Source organism: Rattus norvegicus, chromosome 6, assembly GCF_036323735.1.
Source record: "Rattus norvegicus strain BN/NHsdMcwi chromosome 6, GRCr8, whole genome shotgun sequence".
Classification (NCBI taxonomy): domain Eukaryota; kingdom Metazoa; phylum Chordata; class Mammalia; order Rodentia; family Muridae; genus Rattus; species Rattus norvegicus.
Window position 1 is genome coordinate 30653898 of NC_086024.1, and position 13084 is coordinate 30666981.

A 13084-nucleotide genomic window follows, 5' to 3' on the forward strand; every position below is an offset into this window, starting at 1 on the left:
CCTTGGCCCATTAATCAATAAACAAGGCTCCTAGGCTTGACCTAGTCGTCGACTCGGACCTGTCAGAGTCAAGGCAGCCGCGTAGACCACTCCTGAGACAGGGCGGTGAGTGTTTGAGCTTTATTTTCTGGTTCAGGGTCAGAACGTCCCATTTTTCTGCTGCCCTGTAAATCAGACTTCCCAGGATCCTGTGGTTGGCGCCTAAGCCTAAGCCTGCAGATACCGAGCAAGGTATCTTGCTCCTACTCTGCAGCTCCCGAATTTAGGCTTGATAACTCCTTTACTCCTTTTGTGAAGTTGGGAAAGAAGCAATTTCTTGTTTGTTCATTCTTTTATTATTCGTAACAAACTGTTGAAGCAGCATGTTTAGTGGCTTTACGAACCTGTGCATCGAAACCTCTTTTCTCTTTAACTCTTTGTATTTACGACGTTGGCACGACACTGCACCACAGCTTCCACATCTGAAAAATTGCAAATAGTAGTGTTATTTTTAATAAGATTGTTGGAAAATTGAACTAAGCAGTAGTTTATATTATAACTCTTTGACAGAGGCCCGGATACTATACGAAGATGGTAGCTGTAACAAGTGGGAGAATGCAGATGAATAAGTAAACTAAAGTTAAGGTCCAGGGATAAAAGCAAATGAATGTGAGAATACAAAGAAAGGGGGTGTGTTGGGGAAATGTTGGGGGATGGCCATTTCAGTTGTCTTAAAGAACAAATTCAAGTCTGACAAAGATGTAGAAGGCGGCAGAGGATTCTGGCAGAGATCCCAACTCAAAGGTTCAATTATAAAAATGTCTGATGTTCTCAAGAAGCTGAGTAATGGGGCTGGAGAGATGGTTCTGTGGTTAACAGTGCTTGCTGCTCTTCCAGTGGACCTGGGTTCCATTTCTAGTGCCCACTTCAGGACAGTTCACAACCACCTCTAATTCCAGCTCCAGCGGGATCTGATGCCCTCTTCAGATCTCCTTGGCACCTACATACACATGGAGCATACCTACATACCCAACCCCCAACAGACAACAATAAAAATAAAATCTCTGTGAATTCATGGCCAGCCTGGTCTACAGAGCAAGTTCCAGGACAGCCGAGGCTACACAGAGAAACCCTGTCTTGAAATTAATTGATTGATTGATTGATTGATTGATTAAAAATAAAATACATTCTTAGCAAAGAAAATAAACTGAGGGGCCAGTTAGATGGCTCAGGAGGTAAAGGCACCTGCTACCAAGTCTGACAACCCGAGTTCAATCCGTGGAACCCACATGGTGAAAGGAGAGAACTGACTCTCACAAGGTTTCTTCTGCTTTTCACATGCACAGACACCGAAAATAAGTAAATGGGAGAGAGAGAGAGAGAGGGAGAGAGAGAGAGAGAGAGAGAGAGAGAGAGAGAGAGAGAGAGAAGAAACTGAGTAGTATATTGTTAGAACTGAGGTCGTTTCATCCAGGAAGCCCCTCATTTACCTGCAGAGCACTGAGCTCATGCCTTTAAAATAGCAGTGTCTGCTTGTTGTTATACTGCAATGGTTTGCTTCTGTTACTCTTCTCTCAGGACAAAGATCTTACACCTTCACACTTCACACTTCATCTGGAGAAGTAAATTAAAGACAGGTAATAGGTTTCATTGAATGGTAAGCCACAGAATTTGACTTTTTGCAAGCAAAAGAAAACAAAAAAGAAAAAAAGCTTGAAAGTGTAGCTCAGTAATAAATCACTTTCATAGCATGTGTTCAGTCTTCAGTACTGAGAAGGGGGCGGGGAGGCAGGGAGAGAGAGAAAAGGAAAAAGTCTAGCAACAGAGCCAAGTGTAGATCAGATTCTGAGAAAGACTGGAGCAGCAGTTCTCAACCTTTCTAAAACTGTGACCCTTTAACTATATAAGTACAATGTAGCTGTCTTCAGACACACCAGAAGAGGGCATCAGATCTCATTGCAGATGGTTGTGAGCCACCATGTGGTTGCTGGGATTTGAACTCAGGACCTCTAGAAGAACAGCAGTCAGTGCTCTTAGCCACTGAGCATCTCTCCAGCCCATAAAATTATTTTCATTGCTACTTTATAACTTTAATTTTGCTACAGTTCTGAATCCTAATGTAAATATCTGATATACAGGATATCTGATATTCCTTATGAAAGTGGTGCTCCCCAAAGGGGTTGAGAACCACTGGACTAGAGGAAGAAATACTTGTTAGAAGGCAGCAGAAGTCTCCCAGACTTCTGGGAGACAGCTCAGTCTATGAAATGCTTGCCATTGCAAGCGTGAGGATCTGAGTTCAATCCCCAAAACCCATATTAAAAAACCCAGGCATAGGTGCATGTGCTTATAAACTTAGCTTGTAAGGAGAGGAGCAGAAACGGGCAGATCCCCGGAATTTACTGTGAAGGGGGCGGTTCTGATGCTAAGGTCTTGTTCTCCAATTGGTTCTTGATTTGTCAGTACAGGAAGCTGGGGGCCAATTGCTGGGCGGAAGGAAGGTACAGGTGGAACTTCCGGGTCCCAGGAGGAAAAGGGAGAGGCAAGGAAGGGGAAAGGTTTTACTGCCATACTTTGGAGGAGGAAGAAGGGAGCAACTGTGTGAGGTCTCGGGAGAGCTGGGGCCTGTGGCCACTGCTCCAGGCGGGTGGTCATGGATGTTTGGCAGGGGCTAGGTGGGACTAGCCACTGAAGTTCGGGGCAGGTGTAGAGACAGAGATAAACATTTTAATAAGGGTATGCTTTTCCAGGTGGGAGACGGCAACTCCCAGCAACTATGCTGAGAAGGCAAGTTATAAAGAACAAACTGGGTGTGTTTTATTGACAGACTCAAGGGAAGATGGGAAGGGGCTGATCCCTAGAGATCCTGTCTGAAAAGGAAGACAGACTGTTGCCTGAGGCTGAGGCCTCCACGCCCTAAAGAATGTGTATTTGCTCATGTATATGTCCGAACTTGGGAACATAAGGCTGGATTAAAGGTTCATGAATGGCACAGCACAGATTGGAAAGCACCTATTAGTAATTTTTTGTTTTGTTTTTTGAGATCTGGTTTCTCTGTGTAGACCTGACTGTCCTGGAACTCACTCTGTAGATGAGGCTGGCCTTGAACTCAGAGATCCTCCTGCCTCTGCCTCCTGAGTTCTGGGAGAAAGGAGTGCACTACCACGTCTGGCCACCTGTTAGTATTTGTAATGCTACTCTGTTTCCTGTTCTAGCACAATTGTGTAGAAATGCTCTGAGTACTCCAGACCTCCCATTTAAGCTTGCTGCCTGTAAAGTATTTAGAATGAGGCATGCTGGGTATCCTGGAATGAATTTGTGCCGTGAAATAGGCAGTGTATATGTTAAGAGTCCCACACACCAGTCACTACTAATTAATGACTTTGATTGTCCTTTTGTAATTCAAAGAGGAATTGTCGCTGTGTGATTGGTATCTAGCAGTTATTTTTCTCTTCATTTCTTCAGGGAGAACATCGTTTGTCCTAGAGTTTTGCTAGCATCTTTTTCAAAGTGATCTTAACTTGCTCTTTATGTCAGAACTCCCTGGACTTCTGACCTTTCACTACAGAAACTTGTGATCTACAGTTGCCAGAGACGTAAACACACTTTAGGGTATCATCTACATTAAACCCAGAGCTCTTCTCTGCTTGCTCTAAAATGCTGAGGTACTGGGGAGAGATCCCAATACCATCAGGACAGACCAACAGAAGTTCCTTTGATCTGCTGCCTCGGGAGTTCCGTCTGGTGGAAGTCCATGACCCACCCCTGCACCAGCCCTCAGCCAACAAGCCGAAGCCCCCCACGATGCTGGACATCCCCTCAGAGCCCTGCAGCCTCACCATCCATACCATCCAGCTGATCCAGCACAACCGACGTCTGCGCAGCCTTATTGCCACAGCTCAGACCCAGAGTCAGCAGCAGAGCGAGGGTGTAAAGGCTGAAGAGAGTGAACCGCTTCCCTCCTGCCCGGGCTCACCTCCTCTCCCTGATGACCTCCAGCCTTTAGATTGTAAAAATCCCAATGCGCCATTTCAGATCCGGCACAGTGACCCAGAGAGTGACTTTTACCGGTAAGACAAGGCATTGCTCTGGTGTTTTTCTTAAGTGATCTCCTGCCCCATGATCCTGTTAGGGTAGTAATATCATTTCCACCTCTACATGAGGAGACTGGAGATGAGCGTGACTGACTAGGCTGATGTTGCTCAAGCCATTAATGTCAGAGTGGATGGAGGTGGTCCAAGTCGCCGAGAGCTGGTCTGTAATTATGTCATTTTTGTTTCTGTTTTTACTTTATGAGACAGAGTTTTTCTGTGTAGCCTTGGCTGTCCTGAAACTAGTTCTATGACTAGGCTGGCCTCAGACTCATAAAGATCCACCTGCCTCTGCTTCCCTAGTGCTGGGATTACAGACATGTGCCACCACTGTCTGCATTTTTAAATTTTCTACCACAATATGCATTTATTGGGTACTTATTAGTGCCAGACAGTTTACTGGAAGTGAAACAATACACTGATGCATGAATAGTAAAAATAGGCTGGGAAAGCTGTGACCCAGCATGGAGGAAATCAAAACAAAACAAAAAAGCCAGCTTGCAACGGTCAGCAGCATGTTCACATTTTGAGGATAATGTAGTTTCAGTCAGTAAAATATCGCTCGTCATATTAGGTTAGTGTCACTACAACTATGTAGCTTTTATCAAGCTTCTGTTTCAATTGTTAAGACGAACCTAGGGGCTAGGGAGATGGCTTAGCCAGTAACATGGTTGATGAGACCCAGTGTTCTGTCCCCAGAACGCAGGCATAGTGGCCTACGTTTATAATCTCAGCACTGGGGAGTCAAAGACAAACATGTCTGAGGCTCTCTAGCCAGGCAACAAACCTACTTGGTGAGGAGAGACCCTGCCTCAAAATAAAAGGGAGTGGCTGGCGGGAGATTGCTCAGTCAGGAAAATGTTTGCCATGAGAACCTGAGTTTGAGAACCCAGTTAAAAAGCTAGGCAGAGTAGTCCACGATTATAATCTCAGGGCAGGAAAGGCAGAGGCAGGAGGATGCCTGGAACTCACTGGCTGGCTAGCCTAGCCTATCAGTAAACTGCAGGTCCCAATAAGAGACCCTTTCAGAAAAGTCAGGGCGGTTTTTGTCATTCCTTAGAAATGACAGTGTAGCCTTCAGTATGCATTGTGCATACATGTACATGCATCGAGCACCTACATGCACGTGCGTGCACACACATACAAGACTTGAACCTAGTTTGTTCTATACATATTTTAAGAAACTGTGTAAGAAAAAAATAATACACAGCAGCTTTGCGGTGCCGAAAACATCACTTTCCATTACAGAAACCCGTGTACAGGCTATCGATGTAGCTGAGGTAAAGCCCTCCTGCTGCGCAGGCCCTGGGTTCCAGCAGGCCCTGGGTTCAGATCCCAACACTACAAGGGGAAAGTGCACGTAGTACTCATGTTAAATGGTACCACTAGCTCTTTACTCCGTACTCTGGCGCGTGTAACTGTGGCCCAGGTAGACTGGCCGTGGCCGTAGTCAGTGAGCAGCCCTTGTCTCCTGTCAGCTCTCTACCTCGCAGGGGTGTCAGCGAGCAGATCATAGTGAGTGAGTGAGGGCGCCTGTAGAAGGAAGAGAGGTGTTCTTCTCTGCTTTATCTTTATTTATAAAACAATTTCCTTTACAGATGGAGACGTAACACCAATAAATTTTCAGAGGGGTTGGAGAGATGACAAGTGGGTACTTGTTCTTCCACAGGAACTGGTCCCTCAAAGCTGTCTAATTCCAGTTCCCAGGGATCTGAGGCCTCCACTCTTATTCTGCACAGTTTACTTTAGACATGCATTGACTGTTCAAACTCTGTAATTGGGGGGCTCAGGAATATGACGTTAGGTTGCTGACCCATGCTCTGAAAAGAGAAGGATGAAGGTAACTGTTCCTCTAGAATGCTCTCTAGAATTCTCTAGAATGGGCCAAGGATTGCTGAGCTTGTAAAACTCCAGTGAGACAGGCTGGTCACCCTTGACAAGAACTCAAATAACACTCCCTTGTCTCCTGTCTTAGTGGGAAAGGAGAGCCGGTAACCGAGCTGAGCTGGCACTCCTGTCGGCAGCTCCTCTACCAAGCAGTCGCCACGATCCTGGCCCACGCAGGCTTCGAGTGTGCTAATGAAAGTGTCCTGGAGACCCTGACTGACGTAGCACATGAGTACTGCCTCAAGTTCACCAAGCTGCTGCGCTTTGCGGTCGATCGGGAGGCCCTGCTGGGACAGACGCCTTTCCCTGATGTAATGGAACAGGTGTTCCATGAAGTGGGGATTGGCAGCGTGCTCTCCCTCCAGAAGTTCTGGCAGCACCGCATCAAGGACTATCACACTTACATGCTACAGGTGAAGTGACCCTGGGAGATGTGGCAAAGGGCCCTAGTTTAGCAGAGTCTGCACCACATGTTCTGGAGTACAGCTCACAGGGAATTGGAGCAGAGTGAATTTGACATTTGCTTCTAACGGTCTGTGTTGTTTCTCTGTCCTCACCACTGACCCTGTGAGACATCAGTCCTCTTTCAGTCAGTGGGTAGCCCATTCCTCGTTACTTCCTCTGGAAGAAATACACAGGTATCTGGGGTCTCAAACACTGTGGCTAGCATTCTTTGATTCAACAAGTATTTATTGAGTACTTACTATAACATTGTGGGAGATAGTTGTTTACAAGGAGAATCAACTCTTTTGAACTAGCAGTGTTCATGGAAGCAAAACCAGGCAAACAAGTAGTAAGCACAACAATTTCAGATCGCACTGAGTGTGTTGAAAACTAAACAGAACCAGTGGAGTGCCAGAAGGGTTCAGGTTAGAGCACCATCTCTCCAGTTCTTGAGGCCTAGGCACTTAGTGGCCAGAAACCTCCCCATCCAACGAAGGATCCAGATAGCTTGCCCCACTCAGGGTTCGCCTGTAGGGTCTGTGTGCCAGATGCTTGGGAGGTCTCTGTTGTATGAGAGACAATTTCCCTGTGCAGCCATACTCTCCTCCCTTCTTCTCAACCTCCTAAGAGATAGAGTTCCAGATACTATGGCCAGACAATTGCTAGTTTTTATAGACAGAAATGCAGTATTTTGCCTCAGTTCTGGCTTTTTTTGCCTTGTGTAACTTTTTAATTAATGATAAAAAAACCCTTTCTGACATTCTTTCTGTGTCTATCATAAACTCAGACCCATACTCTTAAATGACATCCTTCCATTGGCAGTGGCATCTGTCCTTGTTTTTGATGGTGCTGGAATTGAACTCATGGCCTTGCACAGGCGAGGTATGCACTCTTCCACGTTGGCACCCCAGCCCTGGCAGTAGAGGTTTTATTGTTGTTGTTTTGTTTTTTATTTTCAACACAGTGTTTCTCTATAAAAACCTGGCCTATCCTAGAACTTGCTTTGTAGTACAGGCTGGCCTTGAACTCACAGAGATCTGCCTGGCTCTTTGTTCCAAATGCTGGGATTGAAGGTGTGCCCCGCCACTTTCCATCCAGCAGCAGAGGTTTTAAAACTCACCTTGTAGGCTGGCTGTTAGTAAAGTGCTTGTCTTGAAAGCATGAGACTCTGAGTTCAGATCCCCAGAGCCCATGTTAAATAAGCTGGGTGCCGTGGCATACACTTGTAAGATAGGAGGCAGAGACAGGCGGGTTCCTGAAGCTCACTTTCTCAGAGGAGAACTGGAAGCACCTGAGGAAAGTCAGCTGAGAAAACTCTTTGACCTCCACACATTCATGCACACACATGCACACACCAAAAAGAAAAACTCGTCTGGTGACTCCTGAGCTGCCCAGTTTTCCTTGGGTTACTCCAAGCTCACTATCCAATCTAATTCTACACTAGCCCTGGAAAACTAACTCTTGCTTGCCGACAGATTAGTAAGCAGCTCTCTGAAGAATACGAAAGGATCGTGAATCCCGAGAAGGCCACAGAAGACACTAAGCCTGTGAAGATCAAGGAGGAGCCCGTGAGTGACATCACGTTTCCTGTCAGCGAGGAGCTGGAGGCTGACCTTGCTTCCGGAGACCAGTCCTTACCCATCGGGGTCCTCGGGGCTCAGAGCGAGCGCTTCCCATCCAACCTGGAGGTGGAGGCTTCGCCACAGGCTTCAAGTAAGCAAGGAAGTCGTATTCATTGCATCTGATTCTGCCCATCTTAGCACCTCCTGGCACGTCAGAATCATGCTCGGGTGGGAGAAAAGCAAGCGTGGGCAGACCGGAAGTCACTGGAGCAAACAGAGCTGCAGCAGCTGCCTTACAGTACATGTAGTGAATGGTTTAAAGAGCTGTTTGCTTGATAGAAACTTCCAGAAAATTGCAGGCCAAAGGGAATGAGATTGTTCTGCTGTGTTGGACGAAACTGGTCTGTTGTAGGTTACAGCCATGTCGACTTTAGAAACCTGGAGAACCTGTTCGTTACTTTTTTATTTTGAGGCAACCATATTTTTATCCCTGTAGTCTAGGTAGGTCTGGAATTCAGGGCTTCCTGCTTCAGCCTCCGTGCTGGGATTGCTGTGCATCACTACCCCAGTCAGTTAAATTGCAAATTAGTGTGGACGCTTAGTTGTCTACAAATGTAAATACATCAGAAATTTAAATATCAAATATTTAAATATAAATGTGACCCAAACAAAACTAGGTCAGTGTTAGAAGTACTGAGAGGAGGTTTTTCTCTGAGGAAGAAATAATAGTTAACAGCAGAACTGCATTACCAAAATCCAGAAAGACAGAGGACACCAATGATCATGTCTTCTGTCAGGAAAGACACGCAGAGAACTGACCATATATGAACATAGTCTTCAAAGTGCAAGAGAGGCCTAGAGAGATTCTCAAATAAAAGGAAAATAGCCACATGAAAAAAAGGAAAGGGAGCTAGGAAGGTGACTTAATGGGTAAGAGAATTTGCTGTGTAAGCATGAGGACATGAGTTCAAATCCCAGCACCCATGTAAAAAGTATGGGTGGCTGTGTGCTGTGTGCCTGTAATCCCAGCACTGGGAAATAAGAGCCCGCTGGCCAGCCAGCCTAGTGGAAACTCAGCTTCCAGTCAAGGCACTGAGAGAGCAACAGAAGAAGATGCCTCACGTCCTTCTCTGGCTTCCCTGTGCATACGGATGGGCACACACCCGCACGCACGTACACACATACACACATACACACATACACACACTCATGCATGCACTCACGCACGCACGCACGCACACTCAGGTAGAGTCAGGGTAAACTGTGGAATTGTATCTCCCTTTGCACATAATCTTTCCACCCAGTTTTACTTGTTTGGTATAGGAGGAATGGGGGTGGGTAGGGTGAAGGAAAAAACCATGGAAGTGGAAAGGAAGTGGTAACTTGGGGGTGACATTTGAACCTCAAGACTAACAGTGACACCCTCAGTCCATATGGGGTACCGCAAGGAGAGCAGCACAAAGAAGGCTCATCATGTGCAGGGTCCGTGTGTGCCTCACCGCGGGTTCATGATCTTTCCCTCCGTTTCTAGGTGCAGAGGTAAATGCTTCTCCTCTCTGGAACCTGGCTCATGTGAAAATGGAGCCTCAAGAAAGTGAAGAAGGCAATGTGTCTGCACATGGCGTGCTGGGCAGTGATGTCTTTGAGGAACCAATGTCAGGCATGAGTGAAGCTGGAATCCCTCAGAGCCCTGAGGACTCAGACAGCAGCTATGGTTCCCACTCCACTGATAGCCTCATGGGGTCATCCCCTGTTTTCAATCAGCGCTGCAAGAAGAGGATGAGGAAGATTTAACTGCAGAAGGACATTTTCAATCCAGACCTACAAGAGCCAGCAGAAAGCCTTGATGTTTAAATCGTTTTCATAAGTAGTAATTAGATTCTCAAATGAAAGGCTTTCCTAATTTCAGAGAAACAGTTCAGAGGAGCATTTCACTTTGGCACCGCTTTTGTACTTTTTCAGAACAACTAAGCCACTGTCCACAAATGGACTGTGATACTGGCCTGGTAATCAGACCAAAGTACTGTCCCCAGCTGGTCTTACTGTGGGACAGCACACATCCCAGCTCCTCCCAGCTATGCCTCTGGCACACTTGAAAAGAATCATGCCACTTTGATGTTCCTTGCAGAGGTGGGATGCTGAGGTACTTTGTTTAAATGTCAAAGCTTGCATATATTCACGTAAATATATGCTACGATAGAAGTCAGAGGTTCATGCATTTATTTTGTGTCGTCATTGGGAATCCACTAGTCAGATAGAAAACAGCTAAACCTAACAAAGTCAGATTTCAGAACTATTTTTGCTACTCAAGCCTCTTATAAAATGAGAGCCTATGGTGACAGCACTCATCCTAAGACAGCTGTCCCCAGGAGTCTTTTTTTTCTAGATTATTCCAGCCAGCCTCATCATCCTTACTCTCTTATGCTCTTCGGCTGGCACAGACTTTTACATATTTTTCACCATGCACATTTCCAGCTGTTCCTTTCCTCCTTTGTGATGGCAGCAAACAGGACCTGCCACGGCTGCTGGACGGGCAGCATCTGGCTCTGTTTCAGGATAACTGTTGGTTTGTTTGTTTGTTTGTTTTTGCTGTTTTGTTTAAAAAAGAAAAAAAAGGGCATTTGAGGAGCCAGAGAGATGGCTCAGTGGGCATCTTGCAACTTAAGTGTGATCCGGGGGACCCACATGGTGTAAGGAGAGAGCCAGCTCCTCCATACATGCCATGGTGCATGCATGGGCACACACACACACACGTAAAAATAAATTATTTTTGGAAAAAGTCATTTGAGTTATTCCAACTTTTTTTTTTAATTCTTTAACCATTTCATACACATACATAATGGGTCTCTCCCTTCTTCCAAGCACAGCCTTCTCCTTTCATGTGTCTTCTGTGTGGGATCCCAGGTTCATCAGAGCTGCCTCAAGCGTGAGTGGGAACGTGCTTACAAAGCAAGGGCAACCTAGCAGCAGCTACTCGCACCCCCTCCCCCAACAACCATTCTGTGCCAACGCCCTCGAGGGGTTCAGCCTCAAAGGTACCCTCATCGCAGTGAAACCTGGAGAGGCCAATCTTTTTTTTTTTTTTTTTTTTTGGTTCTTTTTTTCGGAGCTGGGGACCGAACCCAGGGCCTTGCGTGGAGAGGCCAATCTTGTGCAGGTCGTATACAGATAACCACAGTTGCAGTTGATGAGTGCTACATCCTAACCAGAAGACATCTTTCTGCTTCCTCTCTCCATCTTCTAGTTCTTAAGTCCCACCCCTCTCACATGCCATTCCCCGGTTGTAGGCGGCATAAAACAGATGTACCACTTCCTTTACCATCTCCCCTGCTCTTCAGCCAGTAGGGGTGTCTGCCCTAACTGATGCCCACTGCAATCGGCTCCCAAGGCCGAGCACAGCACCTATCCTAGACCGCACAGGAGCTGACAAAGGACAGGTATGCTCCGTTCCTCAAATGACAGGCCACACTGGTGAGCTCTCCTCAGGTTGAGGTTTGTTATATTCGTGTGTGCTCACGCACGGTGTGTGGCCTGTGTAGAGAGGCCAGAGACAACTGTGCAGTCGTTTCCTCATTCTACCTTCACAGGGGCAGAAGGCATGGTGTCAGGCTTGCATAGCAAGTGCCTTTAACCCACTAAACCATCTCACCATCCCAACTTGATGGTTTTCAGACAGTCACATGTATCCTAGACTAGCCTCCTACAGTCCTGTCCCCTAAAGTTAGAATTAATCCTTAACACTCAAACCTATACTATTTTGACCTTGTGGTACCTCAGGGAATGGCACTATCAGGAGGTGTGGCCTTGGTGGAGTGTGTGTGGCTTTGCTGGGGTAGCCTGTGCAGGAGCAGGCTTTGAGGTCTCATGCTCAAGCCGGGTCTAGTCTCATTCTTTTCCTGCTATAAAGATGTAGAATTCTCAGCTACTACAGCACCACATCTGTTATAAGAGTTGTCATGGTCAAGGTTTCACAATGATAGAAACCCAGTCTTATCTTCGTCTTCATAAACAAAGTGGCCAAGAGGCAGTTGGTGTATTTAACTCACTTACGTAGAGCACATTCATTAAGCACCTCCATGCTGTGGTTTGTGCCTCCGTTTCCTCCCCTGGGGGTATCCAGGTGCTGCTGCACACCAGGCTGGAAGTGGAGTCCTGGGGGGGAGGGGATGGAGGATGAAGGGGGCTTCTCTGAGGATTTTGGTTTATAGCTCTTTTAGAAGGTACTGGATCAATCAGCTCTCTTAGCCGATCTTCAGTGAAACAGCTGGTGTGCATACCTTTGCTGGGGTGGGCTTGTGCACATACACTTTATTCAGGGAGGTCAAGGGATAGATATGGAACTTGGAGGTGGGAAGGAATTTTCAGGGTGACTGTAAAGTCATCATGGGCTGGAGTGAAAAGTACTGTGAATGCCTCATTCGTATGGAGAGGCACCCCGAGAATGCCAGGTCCTTGCTGGACGGGTTCTTATCCAGAAAGAGGAAGTTGAACTTATAAGGTTTGCCAAGGGCTACTTGACCTTTCCCAAGTAGAGGGCGTCCCGACCCCCCAGGCTATTGGTATAGGGAGTTCTCCATTTTGCTCCAAGCTCCAAGGAGCTATTCAGACATTCTAGACTTCAACCTTAATTAGCTGAGTTTCCCCATACCACGTAATAGGTCTTGTACAAGTGACGTAAAGACAATATCCTTAGAGAGCTGCCAGGAGAGAGAGGGGACACCACAGAGAAGAGCCAAGCATGTCAGTTATGCTCTGCATATGGCTTCCCCTTAAAGAATAGGTCAAGCAGTCTCAAGCTCACAGAAGCCCACCTGTCTCTGCCTCCCACATGCTGGGATTAAAGACATGCACCTTGAAACTAGGCAGAAAGGTCTAAAGTAAAAGGTGAGGTTTTTAGATCACCATTTCCCACTAGCTATGGAATATTAAATAATCAATAGTAAAATAAAATTCTATGTTGCTCTGAAATAATACTGAAGAACAGGCACCACGTCAAGAAAGATAAGAGGCCTGAGAAGGCACATTTTGAGGCTTGGGTGGTTGATTTACCTGGCCTGGGGTTCACAGGCTGACTTGAAACAGTTCTACAAAGACACCAACAGTCACCCGGAGGGCTTGACA

General features: G+C 46.4%; 1 protein-coding gene across 1 annotated transcript; it reads left to right on the top strand.

Annotated features, from left to right (window-relative positions):
• The first annotated feature begins 30 nt into the window (after positions 1–30).
• Supt7l (SPT7 like, STAGA complex subunit gamma) lies at positions 31–10169 on the top strand. Its single transcript, NM_001108010.3, has 5 exons — positions 31–105; positions 3445–4049; positions 6046–6370; positions 7877–8114; positions 9495–10169. Exons 2-5 carry the CDS (start codon positions 3637–3639, stop codon positions 9755–9757), a joined length of 1239 nt encoding a protein of 412 aa, NP_001101480.1. The 5' UTR covers positions 31–105; positions 3445–3636; the 3' UTR covers positions 9758–10169.
• The last annotated feature ends 2915 nt before the right edge of the window (positions 10170–13084 follow it).

Excerpts from the sequence above, each read along its gene's own strand:
- Supt7l (NM_001108010.3), top strand. The coding sequence starts at position 3,637 with ATGCTGAGGTACTGGGGAGAGATCCCAATACCATCAGGACAGACCAAC. Across the intron at positions 6,371-7,876 it reads ATCACACTTACATGCTACAG|ATTAGTAAGCAGCTCTCTGA; the intron begins GTGAAGTGACCC and ends GCTTGCCGACAG. Across the intron at positions 8,115-9,494 it reads GGCTTCGCCACAGGCTTCAA|GTGCAGAGGTAAATGCTTCT; the intron begins GTAAGCAAGGAA and ends CTCCGTTTCTAG.